Source organism: Alligator sinensis, unplaced genomic scaffold (genome assembly GCF_000455745.1).
Source record: "Alligator sinensis unplaced genomic scaffold, ASM45574v1 scaffold570_1, whole genome shotgun sequence".
Lineage (NCBI taxonomy): Eukaryota > Metazoa > Chordata > Crocodylia > Alligatoridae > Alligator > Alligator sinensis.
Window position 1 is genome coordinate 2,364,865 of NW_005841997.1, and position 22,593 is coordinate 2,387,457.

Below are 22,593 nucleotides of genomic sequence, written 5' to 3' on the forward strand. Positions count from 1 at the left end.
TGATGGGGTAAAAGCAAATGTGTCCACAGCCTGTCAGTAACACAGCATCTGATGAAGTAAGCCTGCTGCTTATGAAAGCTTCTACTATGCATCTCTGATTTAGTTCATCCGTAAGGGGTAAATCTATGCTGCCTTCTGCCTTTCAATAATGAGCATAGCTGTGAATTTAGCATGTGTTTAAATTCATCAGTCTTTACTGAAGAGTTATACACCAACTGTATTAGCCACATTATTGAACTGACCACCAAGTTACCTTACTAACTAATCTTGAGATGCAATAAAATAAATCAGTATACTGAGAACAGCTCCTTTATTCTAATGGAACGCACATATAACTGATGTAAAGTCCTGTTACAGGCAAAAGAAACCAGTTTTTTAAATGTTTTTGCAACAGGGAATACGCAAGCTACAGACACAACACCTTTGAAATTAATGCACATGTGTGATAGCTTCTTCCACAGCGCTACGTATAATTATCTATGCCTAAAATCCATATTCCTCCTCCTAAAATAATAGAAATGACCCATTTTAAATGTGCCAAAGATGCTAGAGTTTATAAATTAGGCACACACAGTTGTGTAATATACTTCATATAGCACAATTTATATCCTTTTTATCAAATTTAGCCTTGTGTATATAATATGCTTTGCATAGATGTGCAAGAGAGTTAGCCAAATACCTCTGTGTAAAGTATGATAAATGATTTCTTTCCATGTGGGAAGTTAGATACATTTCCAGATTACAAAAAAAAAACCTTCTAAAGAGCAGCCACAATAAAATAATTACAATACATCACTCATGCCTACTGACACTAACTGTAGCAATTTAGTGAGAGGGTGGCCTCTCACTACTAAAGAAGTGAGGCCACAACCGAGAAAATTGCCATTTGGGGGGACTCAGTCTGCCAGGGTCCTGTCTACAGCTTTTCCAGGCATGTGGAAGAGTGATTTGTATGTGAAGCACTGTCAGGCTTGGATGCTGTGGGGTGGAAAGCAGTAGAACTTGCCTAATGATTTGCATTCAGTACATCTTAAAGTCGCATGTTAAGCTTCACATCACACCCATGAGATACAACTCCACCAGCCAGCCTGCCTTCCAGACCACATCAGCCTGTGGGTCTGCTGCTCATTTGAGTTCAGTGCTACCCACCCTCCACCCATATTTGGTTGCCCTTGCTGTGAAAATGATCCAGACCTGGCTGAGCTAAGGCTGGCCCCAACGCAACAGCAGCAGCAGGTGCTTAATGTACAGGATGGACTTGCTGTCAACTGGGGCCAGCAGGCTCAGCCCCTTGCAGGACTGTGTGGGACTCAGGGATGGATTCATTTCTGTGCATGGCATGGCTCCCCTGCCAGTTTGCAGCTGCTGTGTGAATAATGGGTCTGGGTGCTTCCTCGGGGGTTTAGGGCTCTTGTTTTGGGTCCCTACCCAACACTGCACTGAAGCCCTTCTACTTTGGGCGGCAGCCAGCTGAGGGATGTGTGGGGGCTGCTCATCACTAAAACCTCATCTCAGCGGAGGCAGCTGTGACGCAGGACTGCAGCTTGCCTGGCAGGAGAGCGGATTTGAGCCTTCTGCTTTATTCTAGCCACCTGCAAAATGAACATTCCCATCTGCCTTGACAGCCTCGGCCTGCTTGGCTGTGAACAGCCATCTCCAGGTAAGCTAGAACAAGCCCCATGCTCAATCAATGGAAAGGCCTGTACGAGGGGGCTTACACTATTGAGCTTTACATGGGCTTAGCTGCGACGCTAAGCCTGGGTGATAATAGAAAAACCTTCTTGCCTTGCGCTGGCTTGTCCCGTGCTTATTGCCCCGCTACTGGTCAGAGCTGTAACAGCATTCCCTGCCCCTCTCCCCCCGCACACCCCAGCAGTGCTGGTAGTTAAACCAAGCAAGCAAATCCTGTTGCATTCGATGGGGTCAGGAAGAGGCAGGACACACCCACCCGGTCTGCTCCCATGTAAGCCTCCAGCATGTGGCCTGGGGGAAGCCTTTCCTGCAGCCTGGTTTTTCCAGCCCAGCCTCACGCAGCTCTTATTTCAGCCAACATGACGAAGCTTTGATTCAATTCCCTTTCCTGCTTGTCGGGAGCTGCTTCCAAGCAGATGGGCTCAAGGGATAACTTGAAAGACGTTGCGTCTCTATTCAACTTGATGCCATAGCATGCCATGGAAAAGACTTGGCATGCCATAAAAAGCCAAGATAAAATGCAATCTGAAGGGGCAATGCTCACAAGAGGCAGTATGTTAAAAACAGCTTAGGTGGGAATCCAGCTGGGACTGCACACCAGGAATTGCGCTCCTTGTGCTTACTCTTGAGGGAGGCCATGTACACATCCCCTAGCAAGTTCAGTATTGTCATGTCAAACCAGCACCTTAATCTCACCTCCTACCAATGCCAGCAGAGCCCTACAGCAGATGCTGCCACAAATGACTGGGGATCATTCCTGTGCATGCATGAGAAAAAGCAGCATGGAGCAGAGGACTGAGCCCGATTTGAACTTTTCAGCATACAATACGCTGAACTCACAGTCCCATGGGTTACTTCTGCTTGTTGGGCTAATCTGTGCAACTGCTGAGGCTGGCCACAAATAGTTGTCAATGCTCTACCAGAACAGACTGTCCTACAGTGTCCATCTGCTGTTAAGAGAAAAAGACGCTGCTAATTTTGAACGTCTAAGTGTGTTCCTGATTGTAAACACAAAAGCACATCATTGCTAATTACTGACTGACTGACAGTGCTTATCAGTGCAATAGACTGGATAGAGGCCTATTACCACTGTTTTCTCTTGGGAGGAGCCAGAACTTCTCAAGTATGTGTTATAGCTTCAATATGTCATTGAGACTCTTTTTTAGGGCAAGTAGCTTGGCCTGTGCGTTTAGGGGCAGGGATGTCTGAATTCTGCCTCTAGCACTGCTGAGAAATTCAAAATGGCCATTGCTTCCAACACTGCAGCAATTGTGGAAGTTTCTTAGGCCAGCAGAGATTTAGCATGATGACAGGATCCAGTATATTCATATGGTTTCTAAAAGCCTTTACCCAGATTACTATTTGTGTCATATTCTCATATGTTTCAAAACTTAAAATAAAGCGAGCCTGTGGCTATGACAATGAAGAGCTTTAGTTTGTAAGTGTACAGGGACAGATGCATTACTGTCTTCCAAAACAAACCCTTTTGCTGGTCATCTTTATCGCCCCACTCTTCCTCTTTCCATCAGAAGTGCATTCAGAATCTGGTACCTCCTCGGACATTGTAAAATTAGTTTATTTTGGGAACTATGCCCATTTTTAGGCTTTTTATATCACCCCCCATATGCATTTTGATCTCTAATACTAATCTGCACATTGGTTCCTCTGAGCAAAATCAGACTAAAGCATTACACATCATAATGCTGGTAACACATGCACAGATATATTTCACACTATTAATCATATGGGCAAAGCATTCACAATTCAGAGATTATGTTGCGAAAATCCCAGCTATGTGGTTTAATAATACATTAAAGTGCCAAAGGTTCCATGATGGATGGTATTGAGGGGAAAGAACCCAATAGCAGCTAAATGGTTAGCACCAAGCTCCTCAGACATGTATTAAATATATAGGGGTCACTTCTTTGGGTCCAATGGCTCCAAGATTTTTTTTTTAAGCAGGCGGGGTGAATGCAACTAAACTGCAACAGCATCAACCTCTCCCTCTCCAGGAAGCAAATGCTTCAGCCCAACTAATCCCATTATGTGATAACATTATGTAAACACTTTTGGAGCAAATGAAATACAAACACCATCGTGGCAACTTGGTCTGATCAGCCATAGTAATGATTTTCTGTCTTCCGGCTTTGCCTTACAGAAGAGGTGTGATCTCACGGTTAGGGCAGGGAACAAGAAATCTCTTAGTCTGAGCTTTGCTGATGATTTGCTGTGAGGCATTTATGAAGTCGCTCAGCTCCTGCGCGCTTCAGTTTCCTGGTGATCAAAAGGCTACTCTTATCCTACCCTTACAGGACCTCACATGGCAGTCCGAGTCTTCGTGAAGTTACTTGGTGTCTTGAGATCCTCAGCTAGAAGATGCTGCAAAAAAGTAGGAGCATTTAGTCATTTGTTTTCCTTCAGCATTCACCCAGATGCCAGCAGCAGCTTTCTGTGATTGACATGCCACAGAACAGTTCAGGAGCTAACATATTTAGAGACAGGCCAAACCCATCCCTGGTGCACCACCACTGACTTCAAGGACGTTATAGCAAGGATAAGTTTAGCCTGACACTTATAAATAATGGAAGGAGAGAAACACACTGGGGAGGGGGGAAGGAGAGGGAAAGTTCGTGTCATCTTCTCTTCTGTGGCTCTGTACAGCTATTTAATTGCTCCCAAAGGCCAAATTGATGCTGCCATGTGCTGTGGGAAATGAAAATGATCAGCTGGAAAAATGCCTCCAGCTCTGGGACCCAGACTGGAATTTGCAAACACTGTGTGAACAACTGAAGAGCCCTGCATTTCTTATTAGTTCATCTCCAGAACTCCCTGTACAGCCTGAACATACAATGCCTTTTGCCTGACATAACTACTTGTAACATTTCATGTCCTATTAATCCAAGCAGAAGGGACTCACTTTTTCACACTGTAGCGATGCTGCTAGCAAAGGAAATGCAGTGACTCAGGGCTCAGCCTTCCTTGTGTTCTGTTCACCTCATTAATGTGGCGGCTGCCCTAGTCAGGGCTGCATGTGGGCGATGAGTCAATGAAAAGGTTAATGAATTTGTGAGCTTCTCCAGTAGATGTAATTTAGATGAAAAACAGAAGCCGGGATGGTCCTTTTCTACTTTACACCTAAAAAAACCCCAACCAACCTCTGCAACAATTCCCAGAGAGCTGCAGATGTAATGATGCCATAGGTCAGGGGTAGCAACTCATGCGGTACCCCCGCAAGATCTGGACCGTGGGGCTCCTTGCAAGCCAAATTTGGACTCGCTCCCAGCAGCAGGATGAGGACAGCAGTGTCAGGCAGCCACAGGGGTTAATGCAGCCATCACTTGCCGCGCGTTGCCACCGCTGAGATCTGTCGCTAGTGGGGCTCTGTACCCCAGAATTGGGCAGTGGCTCCCTGCCACCGCTCGCCCCACCCCTGAATTCTCGGCCCCACGGCTGACATTCCTGCGAGAGGATCTGATTCCGTTTCAGACTGTAGGAGGCTGTTTCACTGCTTTCTCTGCACAGGCCCTCAGCCAATTGCCTTTCTAGCTCGCTACCAGCTCATTTCCCCTCCCTTCTCCCCCACCTTGTCTTGCACATCTCTACCTAGGCCTGGGACACCCTCCTCACCACCTGCAGATAAGGGAAAGCACTTGGAACTAACGGACTTGTTTTCAGGAAGTGCGTGAAGGTCAGAGATCAGCATTCATTCCCGTGGTGATAAATATTCCATGTAATTGCTGTACAAATGCTAGTGTTCAGGATTTATTTCAATTAGTTCATGAATGTCGGTTGCATTATCCCCCTTTGCAGTGCCAGACACAGCTTCTTGGGAGGAAGCCTTTTCTGCAATAATTTATCTGTCATCACCTTCACTCCTGAATCCTTTAGGCCAGGTACAGGCTCGCCCTGTTCCTCTCCAACAGGTGAGATTCCAGGTCTGACTTTACCAGCTTAAGGTGGTTCTTCGCTCTGTGAGAGCAAATGAGTCAGCTGAAATCCTCAATGAGATAAACACAAGTATATTGTTGATTAAAAGCCATTACTGTTTTTCTGGAATTATTTTGCTCTCTAGTTGCCTAAACGTGATCAGGCAAAGGTATGTCATAGTCCCGTGGTAACAGAGAGGGGCCCACAGCAATACTCAGTCTTTTGCACTGGGAAAGTTCAGCCTAAAATTCATGTCTTGATCCTGGAGCAAGCAACCTACATAGATTCTAGCCAAGCTGTGATCCAGATCCAAACTCTTCAGTTTAGATGCATGTCTAAATCAAACTAAAGGGCATTTATATACATGCTCTGGGAATAAGGGGAGCGCTTTAATTAGAGCAGCTCCAAGAGCCACTCTAATTAAAGCACCTGGAACATCACATGTATCAATGTTCCTGTGCTGAAAAATGGCAGCAGGGGCACTTAAAGCACCCCCACTGCGATTTTTCACGCAGGGATGCTAATACATGTGGTGAAGGAGTTTGCATTGAGGTTTTTTTAAAAATAACTACCCAGTCAAAAAAAATGTGAACCCCTGCTCGCAGCCCACAGTGGTACTCTGAACACAAAGGCAAATGTCTGTTGGGCTTATGAGATCTGTTTATAAATATTAGGATACCTTAAGAGCACTGTGAACATCTCCTTAGTTATTATAGATGGTGAACTGTGACCACAAAGGCTCCCTTTAAGGCCAGACAGAAAGAGACCAGGAGACAGTGTCAGGAAGCTCAGATTCAGTGAGAAGCCCAGTGTGCTCTGTGAATTAAGCCTTTCTGCAGTAAGGAGGCTGTCAGTGCAGTGACTTCATGAGCAAGTGCTTTTTGAACAAAGGGAATTTGTATCTCGGTGTGGATGTAAATCTCAGTAGTTTTCATTTAAGACACTACAGGCACATTGTAGTGGAAAGTGAGCACTGCCTCACTTTTAGATTTCTGGCCCTCAGAGCGAAGCTGAGCCAGGAGCCTTGCTTCCTTATGCAAAGCATGGGGAGAGTTCGGCAGGAGGAGGTTCAAAGCAATCAGCAGCGAGCAGGGAGCCACCTTAGTAAATGCTGGCACTGACCCTCTCTCTTTTGATCTCCTATCACCTAGCCACCAAGCAGGGGAGGAGAATCGTTCTCTCTCTCTGTGAGCGTGGGAGATGAGGCAGACCTGGATTCAATTTATTCCTCTGCCTGAGCAGACCTGAATCTCTACTTCCACCCCAGAAAAGTGCCCTTGCCATGACGGAAGGATGTATTGTAGCAGGGGACATCCTTCATCTCTCCTGTTGAAGCTGTTCCACTTTGTATGGAATGATATAATGCTCACAGCGAGATAGAGAATGACCCTCCTCCCCTGCCTGGTGAGTAGGACACACAGTTGAGAAAGGGAGGCCTGGATTTCTGTCCCTGATCTTCTGAGTACTTTTTATAAAAAGTGAAATGTTCAGTACAGCAGGGCTCAGACTCAGTTTCTCTCTTTCCAAAGTCAACACCCTAATCAATAGGCATGTTTCTTTAAAGATGAATGGTTAGTTTCATAGTTAATTGTGTAAGAAAGACACCAAGCACAGTCAAAAAACTCCCCCTCTGATGAAGGATAAGCTCTTATCCCATGTAACTGAAGTCCAGGGGAGTTTTGCCAGTGATCAAGAGGAGCAGGACAGGAGTCTCATATGCAAATCCAGCAGCAATTGCATTGTATTAATATTAGGGTTTATTTGAGACTGGACAGGATGCACCTCCATCTTTTGCCAACAGAGAAAGCTGCACTGGTTTCCCTTCCATCCTAAATCCACACCTGTCTTTTGAGGGGGCGGGGGGAGAGTTTTTTGGTATTCCAACAACTGTTGCTCTATGGAAGATTATGCTGTGGAGATGACTCACAGCCCACTCCTCTCTTCTGCTCAGAAGGAAGAAGACACATAAATCCTGGCATGAATATGCATCCTAGATATATACCCTATAGAAGTAATGAGCAAATGCAACTTTCCATGACTAGCACAGGATCCCTGTGGACTGGGCCTCAACCAACTCTCGCATGCCAAGGAAACTTCCATACAATTTTCTACATAGGAAGAACTACAGAAATGCATTTCAGTGGGAGACAAGGCTTCAAACACTGTGAAAGGGCACGTTTCCTAAGTAAAAGCCTTGTTGGAACATGGTTCTGTCCTGTAATAGGAGGTGGGTCTTAAGGAAAACTTCACCAATATCACCCATGCATCTGAAGAAGGGGTACTGAGATGAGGTCTCGTGTTTTGTTTGTACACCAGTATTATACAAGATGGACTCTTGACATGTTGCTCTCAAGTCTTTTGGATGTTGCTATTCAATACGTTTCTGTCCCGTTCTTGGATGTCCGTCTCACGCATGGGCAGGGACACACGTTTCTAATAAATCATCCTCAGAACTGGACTGGGGATTCTAAACTTCACCTATCTTGGCTAAATTACTCTTTAAATCAAGTAATGTTGCTAGTTGCTTTCAGACCACACATAAGGGTGGCACAGGTACTTCTGTGGGTAAGAGCTCTAGATCGGGCACAGACCATTTCATATCAAGTATATTTTTTAAAAAATCCCAAGACTCAAACAGAACCAACCAGCTTTGGGAATGGATTTCAGCTTCCATGACTATGGAGCCAACAAGTCGAAGGATACCATTTCAGTGCAGGGCCTAAGGATTTCTCCACGCAATTCCCGTTACTGCTACTGGGAGTGGTCTCTGAGGAGAAAGGTGCTAATTAGATTGCTCGGTTCAAGTCCTCCCACTAGTCAGTCCAGGGTAAGGATGTAGCTCTGGCTCTGAAAAAGGCTTTACATAGTTTTACAATGCTGCTGTGCCAGGAAAGATTTCTCCTTGTTTCTCATGATTAACCACAAGGCTTGAGGTGACACAAGATCTAATGAAATTCATAAATGCCAAAGGCCGTCCCTAGTCACATTCTTGCCTGTGGAGTTAAGTTAGAAACCGACAAAAGTGTGAACAAATCAAATAGTCCTTCAGCTACGAGGAAGAGTAAGCACTGGGGATGGTTTAATGGGTGTAAATTCACAGGAAACAATGACACCTTGTACTTACTGAGACTCCTGGATGCACATAAGATGTATAAATGGATCCATTCTAGCCCCACAGCATTCCTGCAAGATAGGTGCAGTATCCATTGTGCGGATGGGGCAGCTGACAAAGAACGTACCAGCGGAGCTCCGTGGCACGGCCCATAGCAGAGCCCTAGACTGCCACGATTCCCATGTCAAAACTACAGGGTGATCCTTTTTTCCCTTTTTGACATTAACTCTCCTCTCCAATTTAATTTTCCATAGCAAACAAGCAGTAGAAGAATTCATCTTCTGGCACCTTGAACCCCATGCCTACCCCCCACCCCCAGCAGATTTTAGCTCCAGTTTTTCATCATATTCCAGGAACTGTTTTAATCTGTTTTTTTCAGTCCACAGGATAAGCAAGCACCTCTCATGTTTGATTGTACAGTGACCAGATACTAATGCGCTGGTCGTTGGAGCCAGCTGCCAGAAGTCTTTCACTAGGCCTGCTGTGATCTGAGAAGGCCACACAGTGGACGGTTGCAGTATGGTAGTCCAGCACTGCCAATGGTTTCACTTTCTTCCAGCCAAAGATCCTGATGTGATAATCCCACCCTGCCGTTGCCAGTATCTTCCTGTCCTGACGGATGGTAACATCAGAGATCCCAGAATTGATGAGTTCATGTGTTTTGTGAACCTAAGGGGCAAAGTCACAGAACAGACTAAGTTATTTAAAATGTGCTTATGAAAACAAACCCTTTGGGATTTAAGAGGTGACAAACACATGCAGGTGTCAATCTGACTACTAGCTTTTTACCCTGTGTGGTAATAGTTATGGGACAGAGTTGGATAACAGTAGGAAGATGGAAATGACCTTTTCGACCAGTAGGTGACAAGATTCCACCTCAGCACGGTCTCTAAGAAAGCATCTGGTACATTTATTAGGTGTGTTAAATACAGTTTACATTTTGCTGTGATTGAAAAATGGATTATTATGTGTGAAAACCTGACTCTTCCACTCAGCTGTTCCTGGAACTTAGCTTGAACTGCCAGTTCAGAGCCACGGCCATTCATTTTCAGACTTCAGCAAGATTCCCATGCAGGAGTTTTGGCCTAGCATTAAACTACGTTGCTGCTCATTCCTACCGAGGAAGCTTCCCTCAAAAAACACAGTCAGCTGTGATGCCATTCTGTGCAAAGCCTTTGGAAAGGAGTGCTTCCAGGAACTGGTTCACAGTATTAGCATATTTGTATTTCCAGCACTTGTTCTGGAAATCCTTTGTTCGTGCTACACATGCGCCCGACTGTGCAGTCATTTAGTACTTGCTAAATGACTGCGCATGAACCGCTGTTACTGCGCACTTCTGGCAATGCATAGGTCATTTCCAACCCTCCTGCACAGTAGCTTGTTGCTACTGTGCAGTAGCATTGGCTTCACGGTTTGTGCCCGCTGACGCTATGTTGCCGTAGCTTGTTGCTATGGCGACATAACGTCTTGTGTAGATGCACCCAGAGAGGAGTAGATGATGAATGGATGACTGATTTTAAGCTCAGGAGCTCCTTATTACTGTTAAACAACTCTTGGAGCACAACCTGCAACGTGCATAGGTTGATTCAAGGATTGTTAGCACAGTTTGACCCTGGGCACCCTGCAGAATCAAACACTTAGAAAGGAAAAGAGCCTTTCAATTACAATGAGTGCTGGGAGCTCTTCAGATTTAACCAGAACACCAAACTAACTGCTACTCTTATCACTTGCTTCAGACAGTGCAATTATTCAGTCAACAGTCCAACTCTAAAATGTATATACATTGTGGTGTAAGAGCAATATATTTCATAGAATCATAGAAAATTAGTGTTGGAGGCCCTCAGGAGGTCATCTAGTTCAGCCGTTCTCAACCTTTTGCACCTTACATCCCACCAACCATTTTGTCAAAAAACCCTGGTCCCACCATGATAAAACCAAAACCCCATAAAATTGCATTGCTCGATATCCGGTGATGCATCTATTTGAAGTGCAAACAACTGATTTTTTCAATCGGGCAATGAGTTGAAGTCCCAGCTACATGACTTTCGAGCCCCACCAATGGGACACATCCCACTGGTTGAGAAACACTGATCTAGTCCAACCCCCTGCTCAAAGCAGGACCATTCCCAAATAGATCATCCCACCCAAGGCTTTGTCCAGCCAGGTCATAAAAATCTCTAAGGATGAAGAGTCCACAACCACTACGGCAACCTGTCCCAGTGCTTTACTGCCCTCCTTGTGAGAATGGTTTTCCTAATATCTAACCTAAACTTCCCTTGCTGCAACGTGAGACCATTGCCCCTTGTCCTGTCATCTGTTACCACTGAGAACAGTCCAGCTCCATCCTCTTTTGAGCCCCAGTTCAGGTAGTTGCAGACTGCTATTAAATCCCCGCTCAGTCTTTTCTTCTCTAGACTAAATAAGCCCAGTTCACTCACCCTCTCCTCCTAAGTTGTGTCCCCCAGCCTCCTCACCATTTCCGCTGGCTTCCACTGGACTCTCTCCAACTTGTCCACATCCTTTTGGTAGTGGGGGCCGAAAACTGGACACAGTACTCCATATGTGGCCGTACCAGTGCTGAATAGAAGGGAATAATCACCTCCCTTGACCTGCTGGCAACACTTCTACCAATGCAGCCCAGTATGCTGTTAGCCTTCTTGGCAACAAGGGCACGCTGCTGGCTCATATTCAGTTTATTGTCCACTGCGACCCCAGGTCCTTTTCTGCAGAGCTGCTGCCCAGCCGATCAGCCCCCAGCCCATATGGGTGCATGGGACTGTTCCGTTCTAAGTGCAGGACTTTGCACGTGTCCTTGTTGAACTTCATGAGATTTCTTTGGGCCCAATCCTCCAATTTGTCTAGGTCTCTGAATCCTAAATCTCTGGGTTTACTTCATAAATGAACATAAACACACCTAGCAGTGCAAATATTGTGTGGTACTCTACAACACCCTTAAAAGAATCTCTCAACACCCTGGTTGAGAATCACTGATCTAAAGGTTATAAATATTAACTGGAATCCTCAAAAAGAAGCATTAATTCAAATCTGGCACGTGCTTTCTTCATCCTTCATACCAAGTAAGCTGGGAAATGGGGTTGTTTCTAAACAAAGACCGAAGAATAAGGGTGTTGGCTCTAATGTGCCTAAAATTCAACTAGGACAGATACAGGAGGAAAAATGGAAGTACAACTTAAAGTCAGACAAACACCTCATCCTCAACACCTCACCAACAGTAGGTACACTTTGCTACTCCCAGTGAAGGTTCAGTTTATACCAGCAATGATGTATTTTTGCTAGTACAGTGTATTCCAGCATCCCTGAATAAAGGAAGCTATATCAGCAAACATCCAGTTTTGCCAGCTTGTGTCAATGGCAGTGGGTTTTGCTGGCAAATTCGTGCTGGACAGGCATAGGTATGCTGGCAAGAATGTCTAAAGTAGACATGGCCTCTGTAGTGGAGGTTATGAGCTAGAAGACATAACCTTATAACAATTGTCAGCATATGTGGGCAAAACCCATGCAGGAGAAACTGAAAGCAAGGAGTAGGTGGAATTGCCCGTCTGCAGCAAGTCACAGCTTGACAGAGAGGGAATAACAGTGGATAACTGCAACATCCATCCAGACAGGGGGAGAGTGGGGGAAAGGGAACCTCCCGCAACGTCCTGAACACACACTCAGGGTATTTGTAACCAGAGGATACTGTAGTCTTGTGGGGTGGGGGGAGGTGGTTAGTTTCCCGTAGTATTGTAGAGGCAACAACTATAGTCAGCAAAGTCTTTCCTAACTAGAAAAAATAACTTCATGATTCAGAAAGGAAACAGGACAAAAGAGCTGAGATCTGGATGTTATGCTTTTGGCCAGTCAGAGATGAAGGCACTCCCACATGGGCCTGTGCCAGGGCACATGGACAGTCCAACTGCCCCTTTTTCACTAAAGTGTCCCAGGCAATATTCTTGAAAATCCAACCAGTAAACATTTATCATCTCAAAGGCCATCCTTGCTGTGAAAGAAAGAGTCAAGGCGGCAGCAGCAGCAGGTTGCTTTTAGAGCCTCTGCAGTCAAGAAAAACAAATGTGCTTGTTTACATTGTGGTTTATCAAGTCTTCCTTTTTCTCCTTGTCTAACGAGATGAAGGTCTGTGGTAGCATTTATGCACCGCAGAGCTTCTACAATTTCTGAATGCCTCAACTCTACATTGCTGTTTAATCACCTGCAGAAGCTGTTTACCTTCCATGTTCCTCTGCCACAAACATTATCCCTCAATTACACTACCTCCTCCAAAGCTCGTAACCCATCCAGTCATTTACTGATAGCAATAACTTCAGCAATTTACTCGTATGGGACAATGCACTAAGCTTCCTTTTGTGGATAAAGTAAGTAGTCACCCTCATCATCTATTCATCGCCACACTGGAACGCTGCCACACAAACCAGCGCTGCGGCACCATCGCTGCATCATCATTTCTCTGAAGGCAGATACCCCTGTACCAAGTTTAGTTATTAAGACATTTTATAGTAAAAAGTGTGCCACTGAGTGGCTTTCCAAATGCTACTATTACCTCAGGTACCTGGAATGTCAAGAAAAGTCCCCATCTGGTTGGTATTATTAATGCAACGGTGGAAAAAACTTAATCTGCCTCCTTGACTATTTCTAGTGCTTGTGTGAGAGATGTGTTTTATTTATTCTAGTTTTATTTGTGGATTCACACTATGCACTAAATAAAAATGATTATTTACATATTATAATACTTTGTACTTAAGCAGCACTTCATTTAAGGAAAACCACTGTCAGCTCAGCAATCAACCATGCCTCTACTAGGTACACAACATTTGGGACTGTATCTTGCATGAAAATAATACCTGAATACTCTGAAATGAACGTCTCTGGGGTTTGCTATCATGATACTTTTGGTACTGTCTCCTACTTTGGGATTTTTTTTCCTTGACACTAGCCTGACAAGTAAGATATTGTTTCTCACAATACATTCTCAGCTATATGTTATGAACAGGGATCCAGGTTTTCCGTTTCCCACGGAAAAAACGCAGGTTTTCCCTTTTAACTGAGAAAAACGCAGAGTTCTAATTTTAACAGAGAAATACATGGATTTTCCACGTTTGCAAAGAGCTCTCTGCAGGCTGAGAGAGTTCCAGCCTGCTAGGGGCTGGGAGGAGGGTGGTCGGGCAGGGGACGCCATGTGCATGTACATGCCAGGCAGCCGGGAGAGCAGCTCCTGCAGGTAAGTCTGGTGGGGGAAGGGGGGATTGAGGCCCCCACAGGGAGGGAGACAGTTGGTCAGGGCTGAGGCTGCTGCCCAGTCAGGCAGTGCATGAGGCTTGGAGCCCAGGGCTGGAATGTGCAGTCACAAGGTCCCAGCAAGGAGTGGGACAGGGCTGCAGGCAGCTCATCTGGGGCGGGGCAGGGGCTCCCTGCTGCTGTGCAGACTCCTGGGGGCAGATATGGGGAGCACATGCCCCCCAGATCTGTGCATGGGGCAGGTATGGGCTGCTTGCTGCAAACTCAGGCTCCCCACCCTGCTGCCCTCTCTCCGGGGCCTCCGCAGCCCAGCGGGTGGGACACGCCGTGGCAGGGAAGCATGTTGCTGCCACGGCAAGACCCATGCCACCCTGGCGAGGTGCTCCCTGCCCACCCAGCAACAGGAAGGGGCACAACCCCACGCCACCACCCCCACTGCTGCTAGGCAGGCAGGGAGCACTTCACCAGGGTGACACAAGGGTTGCAGCAGCAAGGAGCATCCCCACCTGATCCCGCTCTGCCCGGCCATGCCGGGTCCCGCCCACTGGGCCGTAGAGACCCTGGAGGGAGGGCAGCAGGGTGGGGAGCCCAAGCCCACAGTGGGCAGCCCTTACCAAAACCCGTGGTTGCACATCAAATTTAACTTCCAAGGACTCTGTAAAAGCCTGTTCATTTGCTAGGAGCCACCCAGGAATGATTCTACAAGTGCCAGCAGTGGTGAGAGACCATTAGAAAAGGGAGTTGAGGCTTGCTGAGTAGAGGTGGGGTTTTTTCAGGACCTTGCTGAAGATGCCAGGAAGGAACTCTGAAGAAGCCAGAGAACCATTCATTACGGAAGCGTTTATCAACCTATGGGTTGCAACCCAAAAGCGGGTTGCAAGAATATGTGAAAGGGTCACAAACGGACTTTAAAAATGGATTCTTCTTTAAAGGAGAAAAATGTGGGAAACTATGGGTTTCCTCTTGCAGGCTGGCAGAGTTCCAGCCTACAAAGGGCTGACTGGGGCTTGGGGGAGGGCAATAAGGCAGGGGGCACCATGAGCATGTGTGAGCGCACGCATTCATGTGGCAGCCAGGCAGCGTGGAGAGCAGCTCCCACAGCTCCCTGCAGGTAAATTTAGTGGGGAGGGTGGAATAGGCAACATGTTGGGGAGGTGGGGGGGGGGCTTGTGACCCCCCCCCAGATTTATGAACCCACAGCAAGATTTATGAACCCACAGCAAGCATGGGGCTGCAGCCTGACTGGACCTCCCATGCCAGGTCCCTCCCACTGGACTGCAGAGGCAGCTTTTGCCCATGCCAGTCTGGCCAGGCTGCAGCCCTTTGCCCACTGTGAGCACAGAAATCTGGAGAGCACGTGCCCTCCCTTGCCCCACACAGGGGAAGTGGAGGGGCTGGAGCCTGGGGATGGGGGGCAGTGGGTAGGGAGTGAAAGGCCCTAGCAGGGCCACAGGGCTGTTTTCTACAAACTATTTACTGGGTTGGGACTGGCCATCAATATCTACAAATGGGCCCTGCTACAAAAAGGTTGAGAGCCACAGCATATGGGGCTGTAGGAGGCTGGGCTCCTGGGGTGGTGCCACAGAAAGCAATGGCAGAGGACACCAAACCCAGCAACCTCTCATAAGGAAGTCTGAACTGGGATCTAGAGTAAGGCCTATGCTTGCCTCTACCAAGGGGAGGTGAATTGTACCTGAATTCATTTTTGCCTTTATCATGATCCCCTATGTAGTTGTGATGGATCCTCTCCTTCTGATACTGCTGAGGTCTGCAGTTCTTAATGGATTTTTAGGAATGGGCTAATCAAGCAACCATCCCATTGAAGTATTGAGAACAGCATATAAACGGATATATTAGAAACTTGTTTTGAGATCTGAGGTTGAAATTTTCAATGGCACCTAACCCAGACAGTCACCTAGTATCTTTTATTTGTAAAGCATTTCCAAGTCACATCTGTTTTCCCTAATGTCAAAGGAAAGCTCTATCCTTTCCAGCAGAGCCCTTCAGAAAACAAACCTTTATTTTATAGTAAAACCACTTCATTTATAAAATTTGGGGTGTCCTGCACATTTTACAAGAGGGCAATGATATATTAAGGTACAAAAGTGATGGCTCAAAGAATGCTAGCCTTATGTGCCTCTTACAGCCTTGGTAAAAACCAGAAACACGTGACAGGTTTAAGAAAAACCACATCACCTTTCTCTGACTAGCCATCTAGCACAGCCAGCCCCTTGCATTCTAACCAGTCTGTGATTAATTAGCTGGAGATCTGCAACAGCTCTTCTTCACGACTAAATATTTTTTTAGTCTATCAAACTGTTAGTGCAAAGCGGGATAAATGACACTAAGGGGCCAACAATCCTGACCTTTAAGTTCTGCTGTTCATCGAGGCTCCAGACGCTAAGCACCTTCTCAGATGAACCCGAGACCCCCTTGGCCTTCTCCGAGTCAAAGTCAAGGCTCATCACTGGCTCCTGGTGGCAAGCAAGCCGACTCAACATTTTTCCCATTGATAAATTCCATAGGATCACGGATCCATCCTCATAGCCAGCCATAAGGAAAGGACATGCCCCAAAGCCAGGCTGTTCAGAAACAGGGAGAGGAGGGGAAAAACATGAAATAAGCATCATTGTTGGGTCTTCCTATTTCCAAATCAGACTTTAGGCCAAGTACCAGGAAAAAGTAATGAAAAAGTGACCTAGAGAATGAATAGTTGCAAGCACAAAGCTCAGAATGCTAACACTAAAGGCAGCCTCTGGTACTTCCCTTTTGGGCATTTATTCTGGGTATTTATCCAGAATCATTACTGCTAAATCATTTCTCAAATGCTCAGCAACTGAAAAGTACTTATTTGCATAACAAAAACTTCCCTCAAAATTATTTGACTCAAACTCATTATCCTGAAGATTTCAGAACCTTACATTTTTTACTTGGGCTCCTTACCTCCACACTATTAGAACCAAATTTTCAGAATCATTTCTGATATAACACCCAATGGACATGTCCAATATTGTACCAAGCCACATGCTTTACCTTCTCACAACACTTTCATGCTGTTTTCCAATTACAAATAAACTCTTGGATTATTTTTGCCCCTCTATTATGCTAATGAGGTTCTACTTGTTTTTTGTTGCCAAAATCCCTGCATGACAAAAATTTCTGCACATACACTGTGTCATTTCAGGCCCAAAAATCTCTCTCCATTTGTTAGCAAAGAGTTAACAGTGGCGTCTGAATCCCACTGTAACCAATTGAGAGATATTTTGATTAATGATGTCATAGGCCAAAGGGCATGGCACCCCGGGCAGACACCTAATTTATTTAAGCCTCTGAAATAACTCAAGGAAGGGAACGTTACTGGATTACATGTCACACTTAAGGAAAATATTCATCATGGCACTAGCCAAAAGACTAATGATCCCTTAAGTGGTAACTGGTCATGTGAGTGAGGATGCAAATCCCTAATGAAAGCAACTGAAAAACAAGCATCTGTTAACACCGGTTACATCTTTAATAGAGAAAAAGTCATTAAAAGAGACCCAGGATTTGACATCAGCATATATAGGGATGTCTTCACTTGGCAACACACATGCAAACATATTTTATTCTTTTAAAACATACCTGCTACCACTATAATTTTCCTGGGCTTGGAGTTCTCCTATAAAATAAAAATCTAACAAGTTTTTAAAGGATAAATTATTACTAGTATCTTAACTTCACATAGAGTTTCTCTTAACTAGCCAAAGTATCATTAATATGATACAAATCTCTACTCATCAAAATCTCATCATTACATTTTCCAGATGCCTCACACACTAGTTAAAACACATTTTAGGAGGAGATCAACTAATAAAAAATGGGTAGCCTGACAAGAGCTCCACTCAATACTGGAAGAGAATGAAAGTGGACCTTCATGAATGCTGGCAGTTTAAGTGCTAAACTTCCAGAATTTAGTTGGAGGAGAATTCAGAAGTAAGGGGACAAGCTTCACAAACCATGTGGCTGGATAGAGTAACCTCTTAATGCTAAAAAATAGAGGTCTCCAGCAACTCGTTATGGACAAGCACTGCCCAAGTCCCTGTGTGCATGATCATCCCCATTGGACTTGATCCCCAATAAAGTCTGGATATGTCTCATTCCTTAATCCACAGGATCCTTTCTTTTTTTAAAAGCAAGGCTCATTTTCTGCTATGAGGCATTTGTATGGTGAACAGCCATGCCTACTGAAGTTAGGGAATTTGTCAGCTGAATATTTTATTGTCAAAATAATGTAGCTCGAGTTTCAGCAATAACATATGCAAATTCATGTCAATGGCATCTGATGGATTTTGGTTGAATAAGAAGAGGTGAAAGGCACTAAGAAGAAGTCAGGGTGTTTCATCTGAACATTCTCAGAATTAAAAGTTTCACTCTTTAGTTTGAAAAAAAACACTTTCATCCTCAGAATTAGCCTAAATTTAAGAAAATATTTAAGAAAATCTTAAAAATGAAACTAAATTTGGGGTCAAATAAAATGTTTTTACAAAAACCTTAGGGTAATTTCTTTGAGTAAGAAATCAATTATTTGTACAGCTCTATTGCTGGGGCGTGATTTCATTATGGCAATGTCCCTGGGGTATATTCCACTAGCCAAGAAAACTAATTATCTTTGGGCTAGCTCAGGTCCTTTGTCATCTTCTTAGTGGTCAGCATTTCATAGGTGTTTATCTCCCATCAGTCTCTGTTAAAAATAATCAAAACTACTGGATGCCAAGAATGTTTTGACAATGTGGCCCAAAGATTTCTTTTGAAAATAACAATAATTTGCAGACAAGAGCCCAAACTGGCTTTGTTTAAACAAAAGACATGCAATGCTTTCCATGGAGGAAAGAAACTATTTTTTTCAGGATAACACAAATCACAGGATGTTTATACATATTATGCAGACATATTTACAGATGTACGTGCAAAGCTATAGCATATGTTTATTTAAACCAACTAGATTACTAGTTTTGATCTCTACCTTGCAAAGCAGTTGGGATCACACTAGCTTATTTGCTTCAATCACTAATAATGGACCTCATTAAAAAAAAAAAAACCACAAAAAAATCCCAAACCTCAAATCTTTCACTACTCATGTTCTGGTTTCAGGGGGAATTTTTTAAATAAATCATTGTTTCTCCTAAGCAGAACATTTTGTTGTTGTTGCATTGGATAACTATCAAGGAAGGAAGAAAACGTGATTTGCTGTCAACTCTGGAAGAATAATTGCTATAGTTTATATAAAGTAATAACTCTGCATTTCCAGTTTCTACATGCATTATTCCTGTCAAATTGTTTGCAGACATTACACAACACAGTGCCTTTCCCAGGAACTGGGGAAAAAAAAATCTGAAGAGACAACTAACTATCCTACGTCTGCAAATCCTACCCAACCCAAATAGTAATGGCAGGACAGTGGGAGCCTGGAGGGACAATCAGGTATGTCTGTATATACATACATACATACATACATACCATATATGTTTACAAATATGATCCATCATGGGAGGTGAAGATACTATACCCAATCATATGAACTGCTTCTTTTACCAAGAGAATTAGCAAAATATGATTTTTTTTATATATATAATTTTGCTTTACTCCCAAAACAACAGAATAGGCTGATGCCAGCTTTTTAATTGCTCAGGAGAAGCCAACGCAGCTCAAGCCACAAGCCTAATCTAACCCTCAATTTCCTCCCACTCTACAGCTACATTTCTAACTGAAGCTGCTGCCAGTGAAGGATATCATTTCATACACAGATCGGTTTGAAATAAGCACGCAGAAGGACACAGTGATACAGGCGATGGTGTTCATTTAGTCTGCGGTTTTAATGCAGATACTCACAATGAGGAAACCACCAGGCCATTTCCAAATGAATGCAAAAACGAAAGGAAAATACCGTTTAACTGTTAGATACATTAATTTGCGCTTCTGCACTAAAGGATTCAAAACTGCTTTACAAACATTAATCCATTAACCCTAAGAGAAATCTGAAGTAAAGAAGGATTATCCACACTATGCTACAGAATCTGTTGTGAAATGTGAATTCCTGAAGTCACTGAGTGTGTGCAAGTGCTCGGAAAGGTGTTCACATCTATCTTCCTATTCCTAGGCCTGTGCTTTTGTATACACAAAATCATCCTTCCTTGAAAGCATTTATACATTAAGACATTTTAGAATTTTTCTATAATAGAGAACACACTCCAGCTACAATGCAATCCAATTCATGTAAGGTAGAAACAGAAGATCAAAGAAGATCAATGACAAGCAGCAGTCATTGGGAAAAGATGTTATTTCTCAAAACCAACATGTAGCTTCACTTTTTCCCCTCCTACTTTATATGAATACATCTAATTTACATAATAATGGAATAATAATAATGACTATTATCATATAATCATAATAATGATCGTAGGTCATGCTGAATCAACAATTCTCTGACCCAGATCAGCAGCACAACTAAAACTACCTACAATTAAGATTTTGTATCTGTGTCTAGGGAAACAGTGATATTAATATGTATTAGAAAGGACACGTTGTAGAAAATAGTTTATAAAGCCAGTAAATGCTAAATACTATGCATATTTTCTTGGCTACCTTCATGCTATTTAATTTTTTGAACACAGAAACCCCCATTCATTCCCATCGAGAACTCAACATTTATTACCCTTCTTAAAAACATAATTGGTTCAGTTAAAGTACAATTATTCTATTTTTATTTTTCTGATGTTATATACATCTTTAAGTCTACTATGGAGTTCAGTCTAGAGGCCCATCCTATTTTGGTTGAAGTCAATAGCAAAACTCCTTTGTCTGTGGAGGGAGCAAGACTGGGCCCCCAAGACGCTTGCCCCAAACCCACAACCACTTCACAAGGAGTTGCCTCACAAGTCAATAAGAATTTTGAGTGTGAATCAATGCTAGAATCAGGTTTTAAGTATTTTTTTAAATTATAAATTATCTGCAATAATGTGGCACTAACGAACAGCAAGCAACGTAGTCTAAATGGTTAGACCATGAAGTTCTCTCTCTCTCACTGCCACTGACTGTAAGATATAGGGGAAATAATTTAAACTCTATGTTTCTCAATTATTCATTTACAGTCTCCACCTCAGAAGTCATTAACACCTTTTTTGGAAAAAACTATATTCTCCTTTCTTGTTCAAAGCAGACACAAGTCTGAAACACTTCACCCATGCTGCATGTCTAGAATGAAAATGTTCAATAACCTGCTCTCCAGCTGGTGGGGTTGGAGAAAATGAGCACAACCTGCCTTTAAAATTACTATTTTTAATACCTTACTCATTTCTCAGCACCTTTTATATGTATCAAAAGATTGGCTTCTATACATCACTCATTTCTTCTTGACTGATGCAAAAAAAAAAGTATCTATCCTAAGGTTACAAAGCTTTCAGTAAGTATTTGCAGATCATGTATCTTCCATTAAAGCTTGGAAAGCTAGAAGTTACATTAAGGACGTTCACAAATCTCTCCCCCTCCTCCCACCTTTTAATAGTATAATTACTTGATTGGTTTGACAATAAATCAGAATCTGAGTGAAGAAAGATTCATATGCTTTATATGAATGAATCACAGGGAAAACATTTCACAATTAGTAAGCCTGGTTGCCTTACCTGCCATAGCTTCAGACACATGGGCATGCCCAGTTTGGCACCTGCCTCTGGCTTCAAGGTACAGACTGATGTCTTGGATGGAAGCTCCAAAACCTGAACCTGACATTAGGAAAACAAGTTTATTTGGTCAGGCTCCAGGTCACAATTTTGCTGTAAAAACATGCACAAGTCTCTTAAGGCGATTAAAGCTAATGAAAACTCTTCTTGCATTTATTTTCTTTATATTACATTGTCTATGGGAAACTCAGAAAGAAGGGTTAAATTAAAACAGGCTCAAAATGGCTTGGGGAACTGCAGTATGAGAATTCATAGTTATCTACATAGACACACTGCTTTGTAAGAGAATGACGCCAGGTTGTTGGGATATGATGCGTTGTCCTCTCGTACCCGCCAGTGTTTCTTCCAGCTTTTAAAACCCTTTCTCCAGACAAGTGGCACCTGCAGGTTACTTTAAACATTTTTCCTCTTCTTTTGGCTTCTTCCTCCATTTCTGTTGTAGAGCATGCCTACTACATTTACATAGGGAGACTTGTATTATCCCAACTCACACGTTGGGGTGGGCAAAATACAGCCCGCAGGACACATCCGGCCCACGAGGCCATTCTATCTGGCCCGCGGGGCCCCTAAAAAAATTAGAAAATAAATATTTATCTGCCCTTGGCTCCTGTCAAAAATGACAGAAACCAAGGGCAGTAGGACCCAGGGGAAGCCCAGTGGGCTCCCACAACAGCAGGTCCCACGCAGCCCCTAGCCAGAAGGCCCAGCTGGGGCTTCTGGCCTGAGACCATGAACCACAGGTAAGGGGGAAGGTGCCAGGGAAAAGTGGCTCCAGGAAAAGCGGAGCAACGGGGGGGGAGGAGGAGGGAGTGGCCCCTCCCTCTCCCCATGCCTGGCACCCTGCGCTGCAGTCGCGCACAGCCCGCAGAGGGGCTGCCTGTGTCTGCTCTGGAC

General features: G+C 44.1%; 1 protein-coding gene across 6 annotated transcripts in view; it reads right to left on the bottom strand.

Moving 5' to 3' along the window:
* Positions 1-272: 272 nt before the first annotated feature.
* Positions 273-22,593, bottom strand: part of GNB1L (G protein subunit beta 1 like) — a 56,244-nt gene continuing 33,923 nt past the window's right edge. For 3 of the 6 annotated variants that reach the window (XM_014518961.2, XM_014518960.2, XM_014518962.2), the window contains 3 exons: positions 21,643-21,741; positions 16,351-16,566; positions 8,677-9,400 (listed from right to left, as the gene is read on the bottom strand). In XM_014518961.2, coding sequence (XP_014374447.1) covers positions 9,134-9,400; positions 16,351-16,566; positions 21,643-21,741 — 582 coding nt within the window. In that variant the 3' untranslated portion in view covers positions 8,677-9,133. Of the gene's footprint in view, positions 4,072-5,385; positions 5,691-8,676; positions 9,401-16,350; positions 16,567-21,642; positions 21,742-22,593 lie in introns of those variants that run through there. The other 3 variants (XR_003093555.1, XR_001357852.2, XR_003093554.1) reach the window with 3 other exon arrangements.